The sequence below is a fragment of the Ahaetulla prasina genome, chromosome 7 (genome assembly GCF_028640845.1).
Source record: "Ahaetulla prasina isolate Xishuangbanna chromosome 7, ASM2864084v1, whole genome shotgun sequence".
NCBI lineage: Eukaryota > Metazoa > Chordata > Lepidosauria > Squamata > Colubridae > Ahaetulla > Ahaetulla prasina.
Genome location: NC_080545.1, coordinates 82150451 through 82171146, shown reverse-complemented (window position 1 = coordinate 82171146; position 20696 = coordinate 82150451). Strand labels below are relative to the sequence as shown.

Here is a 20696-nt window from a genome sequence, read left to right as displayed (position 1 = left end):
CGGCCTGAAAATAGCAAAGGACTGGCCCACAGTGTCTCTGCCAGTGAAAACAGAGCTTGAAGGGGTGTATGTGCCCCACCCCCGGCTCCATTTTTGCTGGCAGAGGGCTATCAAAAGAAACTAAAAACAAAAGAAAAGGAGAAATGTTTCTCCTTTTGCATGTGAGCATGCAAGAAGAGGCAGGAAAGGAGAAAGGGAAAAAGGAAAAAGAAAGAAAAAGAAGGGAAGATGGGAAGAGAGCAAGGAAGGAAAAATAAGGGAAGAAGGGAAGGAAGAAGAAAGAAGAAAGGAGAAAGAATAGGGAAGGAAGGGAGGGAGGGAGGGAGGGAGGGAGGGAGGGACGGACGGACGGACGGACGGACGGATGGAGGGAGATTATCATGAGAGTGAGTAAGGGTCTCAGGAAACTCCTGCCTTAGCACTTGGCCATCACAGGTGCCCCCGACATCAGTTCCATGTCACACCCACCATGGCTACACCCACCCCATCCTAGCCCTCCGAGGTCAAACACAACCCTGATGCGGCCCTCAATGAAATTGAGTTTGATTGCCTTACACCATCCCGGACAAATGGCTGCCGAATCTCTTCTTAAAAATAGCTAGTGATGGAGTATCCACAGCTTCTGGAGTCAAGCATATCCATTGTTCTCAAGTCAGGAAAGTTCTCCTTAGTTCTAGATTGGTTCTCTCCTATTTTTGCTAAGCTTTAACTAAGATGGAAACAGAGCCTTGACAGTGTCAATGGTGCTCGAGGGAGAAAGTGGACTTAACCTTCTTGGAAACTTGCCCAGCCGGTCACAGTACAAAGCCCAGAGGATGGCAACAGCTCCATGGAACTTGGCAAGCATACAGGCCTCACCGCTGCACTATAGATCAGAGGCGTTTGCAGCTGGACGAGGGCAATATCAGAATCATAACTTGCGACATCAAAGGCCGGGTGCACCGTAATGCTCTCGACTCTTCTCACCTGCATCAAGAGAACAAAATCAATAGAATCAGTATCCAGCCTTTTTCACTCAGTAGTAGCGTTTGGGGGGGGGATGGGGAGTGGGCGAGAAGGGGAAATACCAGTTTAGTTACGAATTACATTCTTAGCCACATCTCTTTGTAAAATAATCAGCAACTTCCTCTACGGGGCTCTCCCTAATCAATAAATGCTCCTGCAGCAAAAATTGTTTCTATCTTTTTTTTTTTTTTAGGCTGTAGCAAACACTGAATTAAGATAAGAGCTGCCAGTAGTGCTGCCTTTGGCTGATAAGCAATGAACCTCCTTATTTGAGCCCACACTTGATATAAATTGGCTACCTTTCATTCTTGCTCAACGTAATTCCTTCTTCCTGCCAGCATCTCCATCTGAACAAATATACGGTACCACACATTATGCCCTTTCCTTTCGATAACGCTTCCTTTCTGCCATTTTGGACAAAACTCTTAAATGTATTTTTTTTAAAAAAATTTATTGCTAGGGTTATTGACCCAAAACACTAAGCCAGAAAGTTTTTAAGCCAAGATTTGTTGCCCAAGCTAGAATCAATTTCAACCAGGGTCATTTCCCCCCCACCCAAAAAAATAGTTTAGATGTAAAAATCATGGTTTATTTTTCCAGGACAAATGAAAAAAATATGGTTACATCAAATCAGCATTTTCTAAAAAAACAAACTAAGTTTCAAATTGTGCTTTGCTATCAAACCCCCATGAATTAGCAAAACATGTGCAGAGTAAAATCTCTGGGAATTTTAGAGCTGGAATGACTTACCTGCAGTCCTTAACCCAACCCAAAAACAATTGCTACCAACCTGCCTTCCATTGAGGACCTGTATACTGCACGAATCAAAGAGGGCTGTGAAAATATTTACAGATCCCTCGCATCCTGGACACAAACTGTTTCAACTCCTACCCTCAAAATGACTAATCAATTTCACACCTTCAGTTTTGGTTTGCCTCTTAACCATTCCCTTGCCCATTGGAATGCTCACTCTGGCACTGATATAATTAGCAAGAAGGAAACTAATGTTTTATTTACATACATTGGAGAGGACAGGATTAGAAAAAAGTAAGCAGGCAGACAATGGAGAATACACATCAAAGGAAAGTGATGGCACCATCAGTTAGGAACTAGGCCTAGGAACCATGAGTGTACTATGCAAACAGCTCAGTGTATTCCCCATTGTCTGCCTGCTTACTCTCTTGTAATCCCTTCTTCTCCAAACTCTTTATTCTGCAAGTGGGTGGTGAAGATGGAAATGTATCAGACACAGTAAAGATTACCTACAGAGCAGTGGTGGGTTGCTACTGGTTCTCCCCAGTTCACAAGAACTGGTAGTAAACATTTGGAATAGTTCGGAGAACCGGTAGTAAAAATTCTGCCAGGCCCCACCCACAATCTATTGCTGCCTCCCGACTCCCAGCTGATCGGCTGGAAGGAAAAAACTCAGGGCTCACTTGACAAAGAAGAGGGGAAAAAAACACAAGACACCGTCGCTTTAAATTGAGAAGCCAAGAAGCCTCCCAACTGATCGGCTACAATGAAAAAATCAGGACTCGCTTCTCAGCCAAGAGATCGCTTGGCAAAGAAGGGGGAGAAAAAAACGCTGTCACTTTAAATTGACAGAGCTGGAAGCTCCGTTCTGGGTCAGCTGAACAACAAATTGGATAAGTGGAGGAATTCTTATATGGTTCAAAGTTTTTGAAGTTTTGGGGTTTGTGCAACATGGGGCTTTGTGTTTCTAAAAAGGTTTGGGCGATTTCCATTGTGAAGTATCCTGTCTTGAATGAGTTTTCTGCCTGCTTGTAAATGGAGCCGAACTTCCAGCTTCCACCTCTAAGCACCGGTAGCTGTTTTCTGTTTACAAAGTTTCCTTTATGCAGCTGGCAGGAATGTGGAATTCCAGGCAGGTTCGTTGTTAACAGCTTAATTATTTCTTAATTATCTAGTAATATTTTATTTGGGAAATGAAGAAGAGGGAGTTTGACTCCTTTCCAGAACAGATTAGTGGGGTGGGGAGGGAATGGGGATTTTGAAGTAACCTTCCCCTGGAGTGGGGAGGGAATGGGGATTTTAGGCTTGCTGTCAAACATCAGCCATAATATTAATGACTGTTTTCAACAATATGCAGGTTGTATTACATGAATGGCTATTTTATATGTGAAATTATGACTGAAACCTATATAGGTTCACACTGTCAGGAAGTTTGTCCTTAGTTTTAGGTTGCTTCTCTCTTCGTTGAGTTTCTATCCATTGCTTCTTGTTTTGCCTTCTAGTGCTTTGGAAAATACTTTGCCCTCCCCTTCTTTCTAGCAGCCCCTTAAAACCCGTTGCCTATCTTGGGCAAAGCATGTGAACCATTTCCTCCTTTCAGTGGTCCATAAAAGTGCATCTATAGCAGAGGTCTCTAACCTTGGCCACTTTAAGACTTTAAGACAGCAAAGGCTGAGGAATTCTGGGAGTTGAAGTCCACAAGTCTTAAAGTGCCCAAGTTTGGAGACCCCTGATCTATAGTATGTAGATAATAAAGTTGAAAAAAGGTGAACAACATTTTTGCAGAACTATAGATACGTTGAGGCTGGGTGTGACAAGGAATGGCTGGGTGGGGAGGAATGGGATTTTGAAGTAACCTTCCCTGGAGTGGGAGGAATGGGATTTTAGGCTTGCTGTCAAACATCAGCCATAATATTAATGACTGTTTTCAACAATATGCAGGTTGTATTACATGAATGGCTATTTTATATGTGAAATTATGACTGAAACCTATATAGGTTCACACTGTCAGGAAGTTTGTCCTTAGTTTTAGGTTGCTTCTCTCTTCGTTGAGTTTCTATCCATTGCTTCTTGTTTTGCCTTCTAGTGCTTTGGAAAATACTTTGCCCTCCCCTTCTTTCTAGCAGCCCCTTAAAACCCGTTGCCTATCTTGGGCAAAGCATGTGAACCATTTCCTCCTTTCAGTGGTCCATAAAAGTGCATCTATAGCAGAGGTCTCTAACCTTGGCCACTTTAAGACTTTAAGACAGCAAAGGCTGAGGAATTCTGGGAGTTGAAGTCCACAAGTCTTAAAGTGCCCAAGTTTGGAGACCCCTGATCTATAGTATGTAGATAATAAAGTTGAAAAAAGGTGAACAACATTTTTGCAGAACTATAGATACGTTGAGGCTGGGTGTGACAAGGAATGGCTGGGTGGGGAGGGGCCAGGCAAGGTACTCCTTGATGTGAGTGACATTGAGTTGACCACGCCTACCCAGTCACATGACCATCAAGCCACACCCACTGTCACATGACCATCAAGCCACGCCCACAAAATAAGCCATGCCCACAGAACTGGTAGTAAAAAAATTAGAACCCATCCCTGCTACAGAGATTGGGGGGGCGGTTTCTGTTCAGTTCTACAGAGGTATTATTGAGTCTGTCATTTGCACTCCATAACTGTCTGGTTTGGCTCTGCAACCAAACAAGACAAACACAGACTTCAGAGGATCATTAGAACTGCAGAAAAAAACAATTGCTACCAACCTGCTTTCCATTGAGGATCTGTATACTGCACGAGTCAAAAAGGGGGCTGTGAAAATATCTACAGACCCCTCACATCCTGGACATAAATCATTTCTACTCCTACCCTCAAAATGATGCTATAGGGCACTTCACATCTGAACAGTTTTTTCCCTAATGCCATCACTCTGCTTAACAACTAATTCCCACAACACTGTCGAATAATTAACTAAGACTGTATTCTATTATTCTTCTCTTCCTTACTAGTAGCTATCTCTTTCCACTTATTACTATAACCATGTTTCTTGTATCTTTCAATTTATATTGTTTTTATTTGTTTCCTAGTACGATTTGATAGCTTGTTAGTAACCTCGAGTCTCATTAAGTGTTGTATCTTTTTATTCTTGATGAATGTATTTTATTTTTCTTATGTACACTGAGAGCATATACACCAAAGACGAATTCCTTGTGTGTCCAATCACACTTGGCCAATAAAGAATTCTATTCTATTTTTCTCCTCACTAGTTTAAGCTCTGCAAGAATTTTCCCAGTCATACCTGAAGATGCTGAATAGGGGCCGAACCAAGGACCATACGTGCATTAAACAGGTGAGGAAAAAGAAACATAAAACTAAGTTTGTCTCTACCTGCTCAGCAGCTTCTTTCAGTATTCTGTCATGGTTTCCAGCAACAACAGTCCAATACGATGGATTATTTGTTCTAAAAAAAGGAAGTGCTCCATTGCTGTTAAATCATGTTTTTATGTAACTGAAAAATGTCAACAAAATATAGTTTAATTTTCAATTTAACTTCTTTAACTTTTGAATTTAACTTGTTCCTGCAACAAATCCCAGGAATGTTTGTGTGAAAACTGAGATGTTTTCATTATATTCATCCCACTCTGCAGAATAAATTAAATTGCATTTAGCCATCCCAGCCAAGTTAGTAACTTTCAATATCCATTGAAATCTCAGCCTTTTTGAAAGACAATACGCAGGAAAGATATTTAATTGAATGGAAAAAAATGGATTGATTATTTACAAAACAGATATCAGATTAAGAGATATCAGATTGCCTTTGAATAATTAGGATGTATTATTTTAGAATGTAATGGGGGAGGTTAGGAAATGAAAAGACTCGGATGAGGTTAATTGGATTAGAAGGGAAAATTTTACTCTATGTTTGGTTTATGTATAACAATACCTTGTGATTGACTCGGGAAGCCGGGGGGGGGGTGAAGGGAGGGGTGAAGGGGTTTTGAGGAGGGGAGGGGGGGAAAAGGGGGGAAAATATTTTTGTTTGTTAAAACTTTTTCAATAAAATTAATTAATTAATTAATTAAATTGCAGAGACGATCCAAAATGTTTCAGGACCCAGCAGGAACTGAAGCATAATCATATTCTTCCCAGGTCTAAAGTCAATCTTACCTACTTTATTCCAAATAAACAGAGTCTACAGAAGGCTACTTTGCCTGGGTTAACATTTTACATCTGTACTTACATCTTTACACAATGAGCGGCTGTGAGCACCCAAGTCGAGTTGATGATGGCACCTCCACACCTATAATCACCTAGAAAGTGCAAACTCACATGCCAGGGCCAGCAGTGGGGACAAGCTTCTTCTCCCCCAATGATACGGATTGACAGCCTCTGAGGACCAAAGGGGGGGAAACCACAGATATCTGCAGCAAGAGGAGGAGAAGAAGAACCAAATGCTAGAGGACATCCAGGAGAGTTCAATAATGCATTGCCTGGCAGGTGAAGTTTCAAGTTTTTTTAAAATCATAATTTGTCCTCCCATAGATCGAGAACATGTGTGTATGTTAAAATGATAATGTTGTGACCCAGGCCCAAGTAGTTATTACCAGACACAATCAGTCCTAAACAAACATATTTTATTAGAACAGCTGAGATTACTTCATTCTCAGCCTAGTCCAAATTAAATCCAAAACAAAGTCCTTCATGCAAAGTCCTTCAGCTTTTTCACAAACCTTTGTCTTCTTTGGCACCCTGCCAAAGGCTTTTCTTGGCAAGAACCCCACGAAGTTCAGAAACAGGAGACAAGAAACAATTGTAGCAACATTGCTTTCCTATAAAGAGCCCAAGAGCCATTGCTGCTCTTTTAAGCCTTATGGGAGGGGCCAATCATTTCCTGGCCTTACTCCTGAGTCATCCTTTTTGCTTTAGCTGCTCTTGCCTTCTGGCAGCTCTTCGTAAGCATGCACTAGGAATAGGCTCCTCTTGTTCCTCTGCCTCTCTGCTGTCCGACTCTGAAGACTCTGGAATCCATGCATCGCTCCCAGATGGCCCTGGCCCCATCTCTGCCTCCGATGCAGAGCCCTCGTCTGGGACTTCCCCTGACTCCAGGACTGACCTATTGTCCTCACCAGCCTGCTCACTGTCCAACTCCACTGCCAGCTCCGCAGGTTGCTGGCAGACCACAACAGATAATGTAAACACGCATGCATACACAGTGGTGGGATCCTCCTGGTTTAACAACCAGTTCGATGATTGCACGATTTGCTGATTGTCGGAGCTACTGGTTCGACCAAACCGGTCCAAACCCACCCCTGTGCATACATATATACGCCTCTCTGGTATATATCTTCCTAGAACTAATATTTCTTCTCAACTCCAAAACACATTTTGCATTTAGCAACACGTATCAGACTTAAAGAATCCAGGCTTAGCTACTTTTTGTCCATATAAAACTTAGAGTGCGTTAGAATTACTCTAGCAGTGTTTGCCAAATGCAAAAATGAAGCATTTCAAATATAACCATTACAGCCACTGCACGTTTTATGCTCCTAGTGGGCAACAATGGAATCCATAAACCTTCAAGCATGAGAAAACAGCTCAAATGGGAATATTTCCAGACAGACAAAGTTTGGCCTTATCTGTCAAAAGATATCGTAAAGCTAATTACTCTTTTTTTTTTCTTAATAGCTTCTTTATAGTCACAGAAGACAGCAATAACTAAAGGAAGATTCAGCAGAGTTAGAAGAGGAAGTGTTACACTAAAACCCTAACCTGGAGTTTTCCCAATTCCCGTATCATTTTATGAATGAATTAAGCAGACTGCTGTTACAATAACAGCACTGTCTGGAAATGCCTAAGTCAAATTAAAGGTAAGACAGCTGGGCTTTAGTAATCCTCCACTTTTTGTATTCAGGTTGTTTCCTAGGAAATCCAAGAGTGGAGCTATTATTAATCCTCAAGGAACTTGCTTACCCAGTGGGATATCTTTTGGTTCAAAAGCAGATATAGAAAGCAAACCTTCATATTCAGCTTTAGATGTTGCTGTAAGAAAGAAATGAAGTTTTAGTTCAGCAAAAAGTTATTTCTCAACCATTCAACGTAAAAGGGCCCAGTCTACATTATTCATTGCTCCACTCATGGAACTTATTCTTATTTTTCTGATTCTCTCTTCTCTGGGATCTTTCACATACATACATACATACATACAGTGGTGGGATTAAAATAATTTAACAACTGGTTCTCTGCCCTAATGACCGGATGGGTGGGAGTGGCTAGGGTGTGTGACAGGCAGCACTCAGCCTCCTGCACCCCCTGGGAGCAAAAATGGGCTGCAGGAGGGATGCGCCCAGGGGTGAAATCCTACCGGTTTGGACCGGATCGGGAGAACCGGTAGCAGAGATTGGGGATGGTTCGCCATACCGGTAGCAATTGCTGGCTGGCCACACTCCCAAACCGGTCCATGTCCTGCCACCCTGCCATGCTTCCCTGCCTTCCACGCTGCCAAACTCCTTGTTTGGACCATCTAAGAAAACATCTTCCAACTCTTCAAGATTGACTTTAAGAACTCCGAGAAGCCAACAGCAAAAGTAGCAGCAGCAGGGGCAACAGGGGTATGTGTGTGTATGTGTCCCTCCTCAGTCCTCCTCCCCCAGGTGACAGCCAGGGCTTTGCCACCTCCTCTTTTCCTAAGAGGGGTGGTGTCTGCCTCCAAGTCCTTACAGAGGAACACACACACACACACGTTGCCCCTGCTACCACTACTTTTGCTGTCAGCTTCTTAAAGTCGATCTTGAAGAGCTGGAAGATGTTTCCTTAGATCGTCAAATGTCAGCAATCTAAGGAAATGTCTTCTTACACCTTCTCCTCCCAATTCCCTCCTCGTTTTTCCATTTCTGTGCCTGGATTCCGCTTCTTACACCTTCTCCTTCCCATTCCCCCCACCCATTTTTCCATTTCTGTGCCTGGATTCTGCTTCTGCAAGAGAAGGCTCCGATTGTCAGCGTTCCAGAAAACCACTCCTGCAGAAAAGACTCCGAAGCAAACATCTTTCAAAGTTCTTTTACTAGCATAGGTAAACTGGCACGCTGGGGAAACTCCGAATCTGGGGATCCAGGTTTTTCCTCAGTAAGACAAACTCCAAAATCCCCACCCCCTTGACCCCTCTGCTGATCACATGCTCCAATCGCCAACCGTCCCATCTCGAAACATCACTCCGACCACTCCTTTTCCAGATATAGGCTCTGGCTGACCTTGACTGGCAGGAAGAATATTATTATATCTAATGGCCCCTTCTACCAAATCCCCCATCCTACTTTCCCACACATGGGAAAGTGGCAGCGTGGAAGCCTCCGGCCTAGTATGGCTTCCAAAGCTGACACCAATGTTTGCTTGGGTGGCGGAGGAAAACTCAAAGTGTTGGGGGCTTCAGAAGGACAGAATATGTTTCAAAATGTGCAGCTCCTGGCTCTAACAGTAAGTGAGGTCAAGTTGGCCATGCCCACCCGGTCACATGACCACCAGGCCACACCCATCAAGCCACGGCCAGAGAACCGGTAGCAAACATTTTTACATTTCACCCCTGGACGCGCCGCCCCCACACCCCTTTTTGGGTCTAGACAGCCTCCCTGAACTTACCTGGGAGCCAAAATTGGGCATGTGGGGACTCCTGGAAGGGGCAGGGTGGGGAGGGGCAGAGCCAGCCAGAAATTTACTGTAAGTACTGGTTCGCCCGAACCAGCCAGAACCAAATTCTCTAGTAAGGATCAAAATGGTCCAATTGCAGATGACTCTAAAAGATAATGAGTATTTCACCACAAAAACACTCCTGATCCAATAGACTACTTCAACTGTTTATGTCAATGGTATTAAATCTGTAGCCAAACCAGGGGTGAAATTCAGCAAGTTCTGACAGGTTCTGGAGAACCGGTAGCGGAAATTTAGAGCAGTTCGGAGAACTGGTAGCGGAAATTTAGAGTAGGTTGGAGAACCGGCAAATACCACCTCTGGCTGGCCCCAGAGTGGGGTGGAAATGGAGATTTTGCAATATCCTTCCCCCAAGAATGTGGAGGGAATGGGGATTTTGCAGTATCCTTCCCCTGGAGTGGGGAGGGAATGGAGATTTTGCAGTATCCTTCCCCTGCCACGCCCACCAAGCCACATTACGCCCATCTAGCCACGCCCGCAGAACCGGTAGTAAAAAAAAATCGTATTTCACCACTGAACCATACCTTTTACCTTTGCCTGGAGTTGATACTAAGTAGAATCCAATGCCATCAAGAAATTCCTCAGCCTGATATGTACAATCAGGTGAGGCCTTAAAGTTAAGTGAATCTCGCTAATTTCTCTTCATTCCCATTGACTCTGGATCAAAAGACATGCAAATTTTCTATTTAGCGGAAGCCGATGTTGAAGAGAACCAACCTGAAGAGGAAAAAGTGAACTTGGCCTTGAATCCCTTGAAGTTATTTTCTTCATCACTCTCAAAGTGGATCAGCATGATGTTCCCTGGGCTCCACACAGGTGAAGGAATTGAAAAACCACACAGGAGAGCTATAAGGGGGAAAAAAGAACACAACTCCTGCCATCCGCGATGAAGTACTTTTCTGCAGGGGCCATATCTCAAATAAGGAAAAGGAGCTTCCTCAGTCTAAATCACCTCAGGAAGGTTGATTCAAGATTTTGGAACAAATGACTTAAACTGGAGACATTTTGGTTTGGTCTGCTATCTCTTGTCCACCACCGCTGCCTATTTGATTGACTTTCTTTCAGAATATAATCCACACCATATTCAAAAGTAAGTGGACAAGGTCCACATTGCCTAGGAATTTTGAGAGGTTTAGACCATTGTTGAGGCACCGGGTGGACTCTTTCATTTTTTTGTTTCAGGGAGCCATTACAATCTACCAAATCAAACCAGTTATTACCTAGCTGGTGCTCTTCTTCAGTGTCTCCATAAACAACAACAGCATCGTAAATACAATCCTGGCTGATTTCAACTGCAAAGTCTTCAAACTCCAACTGAAAGGGGGAAAACATTAGCATTCACCCCCATAGAACATACACAACAGCATTCCCATCCTTATGTCCTCTAGGACTTCTGATGGTACATTCTAGAAATTGTGGCCCTAGCTTACCTCAAGGGCATCTAATGAAACGACATCTCTGAGGCCATAGCAAAAAAAACAACTCTAACCCAACCTGACCAAGGAGCATAGCAAAGCAAATCAAGACATGATTTTTGGTCCTTGAGACAGGAAATCCTTTCAGCGTCTCTCTCTCTCTCCCTACATCTGGCAGAAAAAGATTTCAGTAGCATCGAATTGAATCATCATCTATTTCCCTTTCTTGACCTCCAAAATCATCAGCTCGAGGCAGTTGCCTCACTCTGCCAATGACAAGGCTCTCATCTGAAGCCATTTTAAGTGCTTTGAGAACACAGATAAGCAAGACCCGTTGCCTCAAGAATGATTTGTGACCGTCTGACACAAAAAAAAGTTGGTTGCATTCCAACCTAGGTCATTGCTCCTTATTACCTTGATGACACGGTCCACTGGGGCTTCAATGAGCCAGTGGCATTTTGTGCTGCTGGGATAGAAGCCAGGGTAATTAGCCGTGTCAATCTTGCCTTCTTCCACCAGCATTGCAACACTGCCACAGCCAGAGCCTACGACATTGGAGCAAGAGAAGCAGCGGCAAATAAGCAAAGATTTTATGCATCAACTGCACCTTATTAACTGGTAAATCGACATTAAGTTCTTTTTCCACCCCAATATACTTAAAATATGCAAATGGAAGCAGCGTGTCGACTTGCTTTTTTTTCGGAGTAAGTATAGAGACGAAGAAGCTGCCTGTTCCTCAACTGCCCTCCACAGAGACGTTCAGAGGCACAGGTGAAATTACCTGCTTCAGATGCTGGATGCACAGCACTGAAGGTGAATTCAAAGCCTCTGCCCCCAATACTGCCATCAGACACAAATATAACAGTGGCTTGGTCCGACTCTATCAGCAAGGGAGAAGGCAAGACATCACCACAGATTTTACCTGTTAGAAGAGAACAAAGTCAAGATGAACCCTGTGGGAGTCACATACATCCTATTGACCCACTCTTTGTAGCTTTAAGGGACTACAAAAGATGCAACTGGTATAGCTCAAGGATAGGGTTCTTGGGTCCGAACAATTCTTTCCCCAGAGCCCTCTGCAAGACATATATTCATCTATCTCGCTGGTGTCAAACTTGATTTCATTAAGGGCCACATTAGGGATGTGTTTGACCTTGGGGGTGCTGAGTGGGGAAGGTCAGCTCAATGTCACTCGTGTTGGGGCACCTGTGGTGGCCTGTGTGCTCTGCCAGTGAAAAAGGGCTCCCGAGCTCCATTGTTGGCTGCGACAGCCTCCTACAACCCTCTGCCAGTGAAAACAGAGTTAGGGGTGCTGCCTGTGGCCCTTATGAGCTCCATTTTTAGCTGCAATGGCCTCCGGCAACAGAGCTTGGGAGGGCCACACACAGCCCTCCCAAGCTCCGTTTTCACTGGCAAAGGCACCATGGGCCGGTCCTTCCTTTGCAGTTTCCAGGGCAGCTCCGCAAGCCAGATCTAAGCATCCTATGGCTGGATCCAGGCCCCAGGCCTTGAATTTGATACCCCTATCTGGTAAGATGAACTGTCCTTCGCCTCCATCCAATTGCAGGGCATGGTAGCAGGAGGAGAGAGGGAGAAAACAGGAGAAGTCATAAAAAGAAGACAGAGGGTTATTCTATCACTGAATTTGGGTCTACCATTGCACAAATTTGGTCCCCAAATCAGAGGAACCTACTGCAAGAGATGGCAGGTTCTCAAACACATTTCCTGGACTCAACTCTTAAAACTTTCTTTTAGGTCAGAAAAGCCACCAATCCAGAGAGCAGCTGCTAGTCATAATTGATGTACTGAGCTAGACAGAGAAATGGCCCAACTCAGTCAAGGGCAGTTTCCTAAATCATAGACTGAAATTTCACAAGGAATTGCACGAGAGACCTTCCACCTACCAATTAATTCCTTCTCGCTTGAATAGAAAGCAACATAGTCATGGTCACATTCAATCTCATCTTCTACGTCTAGTTTGATAAATTCCACCAGAATGATTTTATCTTCAGATACAGTTAGGTTCCAAATGCACCAGCTGGAAATAGACAATTTAAAGTATGGCTTAGACAGAAGACATGATATTGCTAAGCACCTGGAGTCAGGAACTACCATGGACCTCGTAGCTGAAAATGCCTTGCCCTGATTCTTCTTCTACCACCTAACAAATATACCCCCAAAGCGATAGAATAGCAAACTCATCTCCCTCAACTTTTATTTGTTTGCTTGCATGAGAAGTGAATGGGCAGATTGAACCACAGGGAGAAAATATGAACATAAAAGGATCTGTACTTTATATTTTGCCTTTTGTCTAGAAACTTAAGGCCAGGGGTGGGCTTCAAAAATTTTACCAAGGGGTTCTCTGCCCAGTTGCTGGATGGGCATGGCCATGGTGGGCATGGCTTAGTTGGCCTCCTGCACTACAGTGGGGGAGGGCGTTTTTCCCCTCCCCGGCTCCGGAGGCCCTCTGGAGGCTGAAAACGGGCCCATTTCCGGCCTTCCCGAACTTCCGGTAGGCCTGTTTTTCGTCCTCCCTGAGCCTCTGCGCGCGCCCTGCACTTACTTGCATCCAAAATGGGCTGCATGGGAACTCCTGGGAGGGATGGGGTAGGGTGGGCAGGGCCAGCCAGGAGTGGGATGTGGGGGTTCTCCAACCTGCACAGAATCTTAGCTAGAGGTTCTCCCGAACCCCTGTGAACCCCCAGCAGTGAACCCTTGCTTAAGGCAGCATATATAAGGCCTCCTCATATTTTACCAACAACAATAGCAAGAATGCAAGTCAGATGACTGAGACCAGATGAAACCATAATCTCCCAGTGAGCTCCCATGGATGGAGGGTGGACCCCCTGTTCTTATTTGCCTTAACTACTACAGCGTTTTTCAAATTTGGCAACTTTCAGATATGTGGGCTTCAATTCCCAGGAATTCTGGGAATTGAAGTCCACACAGTTGAAAGTTGCGAAGTTTGAAAAACACTTCACTACACCATCCTGGCTCTATGACAGAGTAAATATAAATTCTGTATATATATATTTTAGTTCCTGGCTTGATGTAGTGATGGAGAAGATAGCATAAAATAGAAATCGCAGGTATTGATTCAATGTCTTGGCTATGTGCACCTTACAATAACTTAAGCTATGGCCCCAGTTCCTCTTCCAAAGTTACCTTCAAATTTTAACCTTCACTTTTAACCTTTATTCCTGCATTGGACAGGGAATAGAACAGATTGTCACCAAGGCCCTATGTCTGCGATGGCACGAAGAACCCTCTCTGTGGGCACGCACACTGTCACCAGCTGCTCTTCTGGTCTTCGCAGGCACCAGAGTGCTGGAAAATGGCCTGAAAATAGCCCAAAAAACAGCCAAAAACAGGCTGTTTTGGGACTATTTCTGGGCTTTTTTCAGGCCACTTTTCGGGTCGTTTTCAAGCCCTTTTTTGGGCTGTTTTCAGGCCATTTCAGGCTAAAAATGGCCGAAAATGGCCTTAAATTGGCCCCAAAAACAGCCAAAAAATGGCCAAAAAACAGGCATTCATGTGCCAGCCAGCTAGTCTTCGGGTTTCCAGTACAATGGTGTGCACACATGCAAGTACATGCATGCGTGTTCCAGTTTGGGCACTCGGTGTTGAAAAGATTCACCATCTCTGCCCTATGTAATCCTTACATTGAACAAGTCTATGCTTCCAACAGAATGGGGAAATTACTAAATAACCAACTATATTTAATTCAATTTGAAAGAAGTTTAAATTACATCTAATCTAATCTTAGATTGGTTTAGAATAGAATAGAATAGAATAGAATTATTATTGGCCAAGTGTGATTGGACACACAAGGAATTTGTCTTGGTGCATATGCTCTCAGTGTACATAAAGAAAAGATACGTTCATCAAGGTACAACATTTACAACACAATTGATGGTCAATATATCAATATAAATCATAAGGATTGCCAGCAACAAGTTTTTTTTTTGTTTTTTGTTTTTGCATTTATATCCCGCCCTTCTCCGAAGATTCAGGGCGGCTTACACTATGTCAAGCAATAGTCTTCATCCATTTGTATACTATATACAAAGTCAACTTATTGCCCCCCAACAATCTGGGTCCTCATTTTACCTACCTTATAAAGGATGGAAGGCTGAGTCAACCTTGGGCCTGGTGGGACTTGAACCTGCAATATTGCAAGCAGTTGCTGTTAATAATAGGCTGCATTAGCCTGTTGCGCCACCAGAGGCCCTTTATAAGTTATAGTCATACAGTCATAAGTGGAAAGATATTGGTGATGGGAACTATGAAACGATTAATAGTAGTGCAGATTCAGTAAATAGTCTGACAGTGTTGAGGGAATTATTTGTTTAGCAGAGTGATGGCCTTCGGGAAAAAACTGTTCTTGTGTCTAGTTGTTCTGGTGTGCAGTGCTCTATAGCGTCGTTTTGAGGGTAGGAGTTGAAACAGTTTATGTCCAGGATGCGAAGGATCTGCAAATATTTACCCCTGCTCACTTTGGAGGACACCTGTCCCTGGAATACAGGTAACCCTCGACTTACGAACATTTGTTTAATGACTGTTCAAAGTTACAAAAAAGTAACTTATGATCATTTTTCACACTTACGACTGTTGCCGCATCCCCATGGTCACACGATCAGTGTGGTTGCAGTGTCCCAGGGTCACATGATCACCTTTGCGACCTTCTGACAAGCAAAGTCAATGGGGAAGCCAGGTTCACTTAACAACCGTGCTGCTAACTCAACAACTGTAGTGATTCACTTAACAACGGTAGCAAACAAGATTGTAAAATGGGACAGCTGTCTTGCTCAGCAACAGAAATTTTGGGTTCAACTGTGCTCATAAGTCAAAGTCTAGCCGTATTATTTCTAGGGCAGCTCCAGAAACACTGAGGATCTCTGGTGTAACCAATTGCATTATTACAGAATTGCTAACGAATAATTCAAAGCCATTTAATAAGAAATTGAATTGCCAGCAAATAATTCAAAGAATTATTGAATAATTAAATAATAATTACACTATTACAGGATTGCTAGCATTTGATTGCTAAAAAGGCATCTATGTTCAGATAAGAAATTGCTTCAAGTTGCCTAGGAGTTCACAGCCAAACCATCCCTATCTATTTGTCAAGAAGCAGTGAAAAACCAAGATGGCAAAGCACATCATATTTAATTTATTTCTTTACGTTTAAGGACCACAACCAAAATATTATTGTTGTTAGTTGCCAAGTCGTGTCTGACCCATCGTGAACCCATGGACAACATTCCTCCAGGCCTTCCTGTCCTCTTCCATCCCCTGGAGTCCATTTAAGCTCACACCTACTATTTCAGTAACTCCTTCCAGCCACTTGGTTCTCTGTGGTCCCCTTCTTCTTTTGTCCTCAATCTTTCCCAACATTAGGCTTTTCTCCAGTGAATCCTTCCTTCTCATTAGGTGGCCAGAGTATTTGAGTTTCATCTTCAGGATCTGGCCTTCTAAAGAGCAGTTAGGGTTGATCTCCTCTAGGACTGACCAGTTTGATTGCCTTTCAGTCCAAGGGACTCGCAGGAGTCTTCTCCAGCACCAGAGTTCAAAGGCCTCAATTCTTCGGTGCTCAGCCTTTCTTATGGTCCAACCAAAATATTATTTAACTCACTAACAGTTACCGTGCACGTGCATTTAACATTCTATTGCAGGGGTGTCAAACTCAATTTCATTGAGGGCCACATCAAGGTTGTGTTAGACCTTGGGGGGCCGGGGTGGGCATGGCCAGGGTGGGGATTGCCAACTCGATGTCACTCGTGTCAGGGTGCCTGTGGTGGCCTGAGTGGTCTGCCAGTGAAAACGGGCTCACGAGCTCCGTTTTCGACTGCCATGGCCTCCTGCAACCCTCTGTCAGTGAAAACAGAGCTCAGGAGGGCCAAATCTAAGTACCCCATGGGCCGGATCCAGCTCCCCAGGCTTTGAGTATGACACTCCTGTTCTATTGCATCTTTATCAACAAACTCTCCCTTTGTTCCACAAAATCATATCAAGGCAGCCCATTTAGTAATGCCCTTTAAGGAAACTCAGCGCCTGTGGGTGAATATATATACCTATTATCAAGGTAGTTGTCTTCAGCCAGGCGGGGGTATCGAACAAGGCCACTTTCACCGAACACCAGCGTTCCATGGGGATTGCACTCTTCTAGGCTGGATGCAAGCAGAAAGCTTGGCCCAGCTTCTGAGCAAGAGAAACCAAAAAGCTTCCTGTGAAATATTGTCAGCAAGAAGATGTAATGGAATGTCCACCTGCAGCCGCAGAGGGGGATGATTTTGCCAACTCAGAATTTTCCCAAGAGTCCCAGATCAAGAAACTGCACCATCCTGAGCTGGCAAGGAGGAAGGGGAAAGATGTTCATGGTAACTACACCTTAGAACAGGGGTGTCCAAACTTGGCAACTTCGAGACTTGTGGATGTCAATTCTCAGAATTCCTCAGCCAGCTTTGTGAGTTGAAGGCCACAAGTCTTAAAGTTGCCAAGTTTGGACACCCCTGCCTTAGAATCTCTAAAGATATACTATATCTATTAGTTTAGAACAGGGGTACCTAACTCAAGGCCCGCAGGCCGGATCCAGCCCATGGGGTGCTTAGATCTGGCCTGCGGGCCCACCCTGGAAACAGTGAAGGACTGGCCTGTGGTAGCTCCGTTGTCACTGGCAGAGGGCTGCAGGACACTGAGCTGGCCACGCCTACCTTGGTCAAGCCCACCCCAGCCACGCCCACTTGCCTCCCCAACGTCAAACATAACCCTGATGCGGCCCTCAATGAAATCAAGTTTGACACCCCTGGCTTAGAAAGTTATAGCTGTAGTTAGGCAAGATTCTGTCTATTAGATGTAAGCAAATAAAGATTCCACTTGACTGGATTTTAATCTCATCTCTGGGCATGAGCCTAACATCAATTTTGCCAAACTAAATATTACTAGATATATTCCGAAAAATTCTAAGGTGAGGGGTCCTTGGTGCTCTCTCGCTTGGTTGTTTTCTAGCTCGGAGAGCACCATGGACCCCTCATTTGAACCCTGAGCTACAAATATTCTCCTTTATCAGCTTCATGGGTGTGGTTGCCCTCAACCTCTTTCTCCCTTCCTCCTCCAGCTTGGGACTGTACAGTCTCTTGATCCAGGTCTCCTTCTGGGAAAGTTCTGAGTTGGCAAAATTCCTTCCCATATAATGCAGGTGTTTATTCCATCTCAAAAAGTATCTTTGAGGTACACCGTTTAATTCTCAGCAGAGTTAAAACCCTTTTCAGGACAAAGCATCGATCGTACATTTGACCCAGTAATTGTGTGCATTCTGCCACCGACTTACCAAGTATCACTTCATGTTTTCTTCTAGCAGTTGACCATGTGAGCAGTATGATCACAGGGGAGTGAGGGACTGTACCTTACCCTCTTCAATTTGGGGAAAAATAAATGTGAAGTATTCTCCCTTTGAATGCTTAGATATCTAAAAATAAAGCCGCTAAACACCAGTCTCATGCCATCTTCATAACTCTGTTGTTTTCTGACTTGGTCACCATAGAGTGCACTATTTAAAGAGCATCTTGAAATCTGGAAATTTCCAGAGAAAACAACCACCCCTATCCCCCCACCCCCCACATTTTGCACATATATGCAACGCCTAGAATGTACTACCTGACTCTGTGGTTTCTTCCCCAAACCCCCAAAGCTTTAACCTTAGACTGTCTACTGTAGACCTCACCCCATTCCTAAGAGGTCTGTAAGGGGCGTGCATAAGAGCACCAGCGTGCCTACCGTCCCTGTCCTAAAGTTTTCTTTTATTCATATCCTTTACATGTATTTATAATTATGTTTACACTTGTATCTGTCATAAAAGACATGCTTGATGAAATGAATGAATGAATGAATGAATGATGAAAGAAGGATAAGTTAAAAGCAATACTGACCAGTGGTCAAATGTTGAGTAATGAAATCCAGGAGCTCATTCACTTTAGAGAAAATGCCTGGAGAACCTCTATTGCCGCTGATCGTCTTGTCAGTCACCCAGCCTTTTCCACAGCCAATTCCCCATGAGGTGATGCCTACCAACGTCCAGATACCGCTGGCTTTTCTACATGCCAGGGGTCCTCCAGAATCACCCTGATATAGAACATAATATGAGGAAAAACCCTTCCAGGTAAGTGGTAGCACCATCTACATTTTTGGACACATGCCCTCTCCACATTATTTACTTTATTGAATGTATTGAATTTAGAGCTTGCCTTCCTTTTGGAGCTCAAGGAGGCATATACAACATTTCTTCATCCATTTCCCACTCCCCATATCAAAACTTGTGAAGTAGGTTGGATTGACAGGGAGTGACAACCCAAAGTCACCCAGAAAGTTTCTGTACCTATTCATAGATGTGAATCTGGGACTCTCCAATCCTAGTCCAAATGCCTTGCTATATCAGATCTCTCATTTCATTTCACTGACATAACATTTCACTCTTTGGGCATGTACACTTCGTTAAATATATGTAGCAATAGCAACAGCATTTAGGCTTATATACTGCTTCACAGTGCTTTACAACCCTCTCTAAGTAGTTTACAGAGTCAGGATATTGCCCCCAACAATCTGGGTCCTCAGTTTACCCACCTCAGAAGGATGGAAGGCTGAGTCAACCTTGAGCCAGGTGAGATTCGAACTGCCAAATTGCAATCAGCTGGCAGTCAGCAGAAGTAGCCTGCAAAACCGCACTCTAACCACTGCGCCACCCGTGGCTCTTATATGTAATTGTTAAATCGCTAATATAGACCAGTGTTTCTCAACGTTGGCAACTTTAAGAGATGTGGAGTTCATCTCCCAGAATTCCCCAGCCAGCTGACTGGGAAATTCTGAGAGATGAACTCCACATCTCCTAAAGTTGCCAACGTTGAGAAACATTGGTATTGACCAAAATCCTATAATGTTCTACTTTCTAACCCAGGGGTCTCCAACCTTGGTCCCTTTAAGACTTGTGGACTTCAACTCTGGGAGTTGAAGTCCACAAGTCTTAAAGGGACCAAGGTTGGAGATCCCTGTTCTAACCAACACTATTTCAGTATTGTATTGCCCAGATTCATCACTTTTAAAGAAAAAAGTCCAGCAAATACACAAAATTCAAAATGGTCTGAACCGCAAAGGTAAAACAGGATATCACATAAACTAAGGCTGCAAGCACGCAATTTTTTTTTTAGCTTTTTTTTTTTTTATTAAATGGGAGGCAACCGCTTTAGAACCCAGCATTGAGTGGGGCCCTTGTAAGTTATGATTCAGTATATTAAATTATCAGATGGGTCAATATTTTCATCAAGGCAATAAAACTGATCATTAGAAATACAATTCCAGCAATGATTTCACCACGATTGGTGCATCACCCTTAATTAGAAAAAATAAATAAATTACATTGTACGAGGATGCCGTCAGAAACATGGGGTAGAGAAAGCTTCCTAACAATGGAAAGATAAATTATCTTGTAAATTCTTTTTCTGAGGTGCTTTAAACTCTTGTGGTATAGCTTTTACCTTGCATGCATCTCTCCTGCCGTCTGGAAAACCAGCACATAGCATGGACTTCTGTCCTGGGGGCAAATTCAGAGTATTCAGCAATTTGCTGCAGGTTATGCTGTCAATGATAGGGAGCTCCACTTCCTGTAGGACGTTTGACAGGGACCCAGCTGCAACAACAACAACAACAACAACAACAACAACAACCTAGGATGTTGGCAGAAACCCATATCAACCATCAGTACCAGTCAATAATATTTGTGAGACATTTTTAAATGTACAGTTGATTGAGTTTCATGTTTAATGAATAATAGTAATAAAAACTGCACTACT

The 20696-nt window shown here is 43.6% G+C and overlaps 1 protein-coding gene across 1 annotated transcript in view; it reads right to left on the bottom strand.

Annotated features, from left to right (window-relative positions):
* Positions 1 to 20696, bottom strand: part of OVCH1 (ovochymase 1) — a 73190-nt gene that overhangs the window by 31354 nt on the left and 21140 nt on the right. The window contains exons 7-18 of the mRNA XM_058191684.1: positions 20382 to 20533; positions 18783 to 18975; positions 16929 to 17055; positions 12759 to 12892; positions 11636 to 11776; positions 11269 to 11399; positions 10660 to 10753; positions 10157 to 10285; positions 7709 to 7777; positions 5979 to 6159; positions 5126 to 5198; positions 771 to 966 (exon numbers count right to left, since the gene is read on the bottom strand). Coding sequence (XP_058047667.1) covers positions 771 to 966; positions 5126 to 5198; positions 5979 to 6159; positions 7709 to 7777; positions 10157 to 10285; positions 10660 to 10753; positions 11269 to 11399; positions 11636 to 11776; positions 12759 to 12892; positions 16929 to 17055; positions 18783 to 18975; positions 20382 to 20533 — 1620 coding nt within the window. The remainder of the gene's footprint in view (positions 1 to 770; positions 967 to 5125; positions 5199 to 5978; positions 6160 to 7708; positions 7778 to 10156; positions 10286 to 10659; positions 10754 to 11268; positions 11400 to 11635; positions 11777 to 12758; positions 12893 to 16928; positions 17056 to 18782; positions 18976 to 20381; positions 20534 to 20696) is intronic.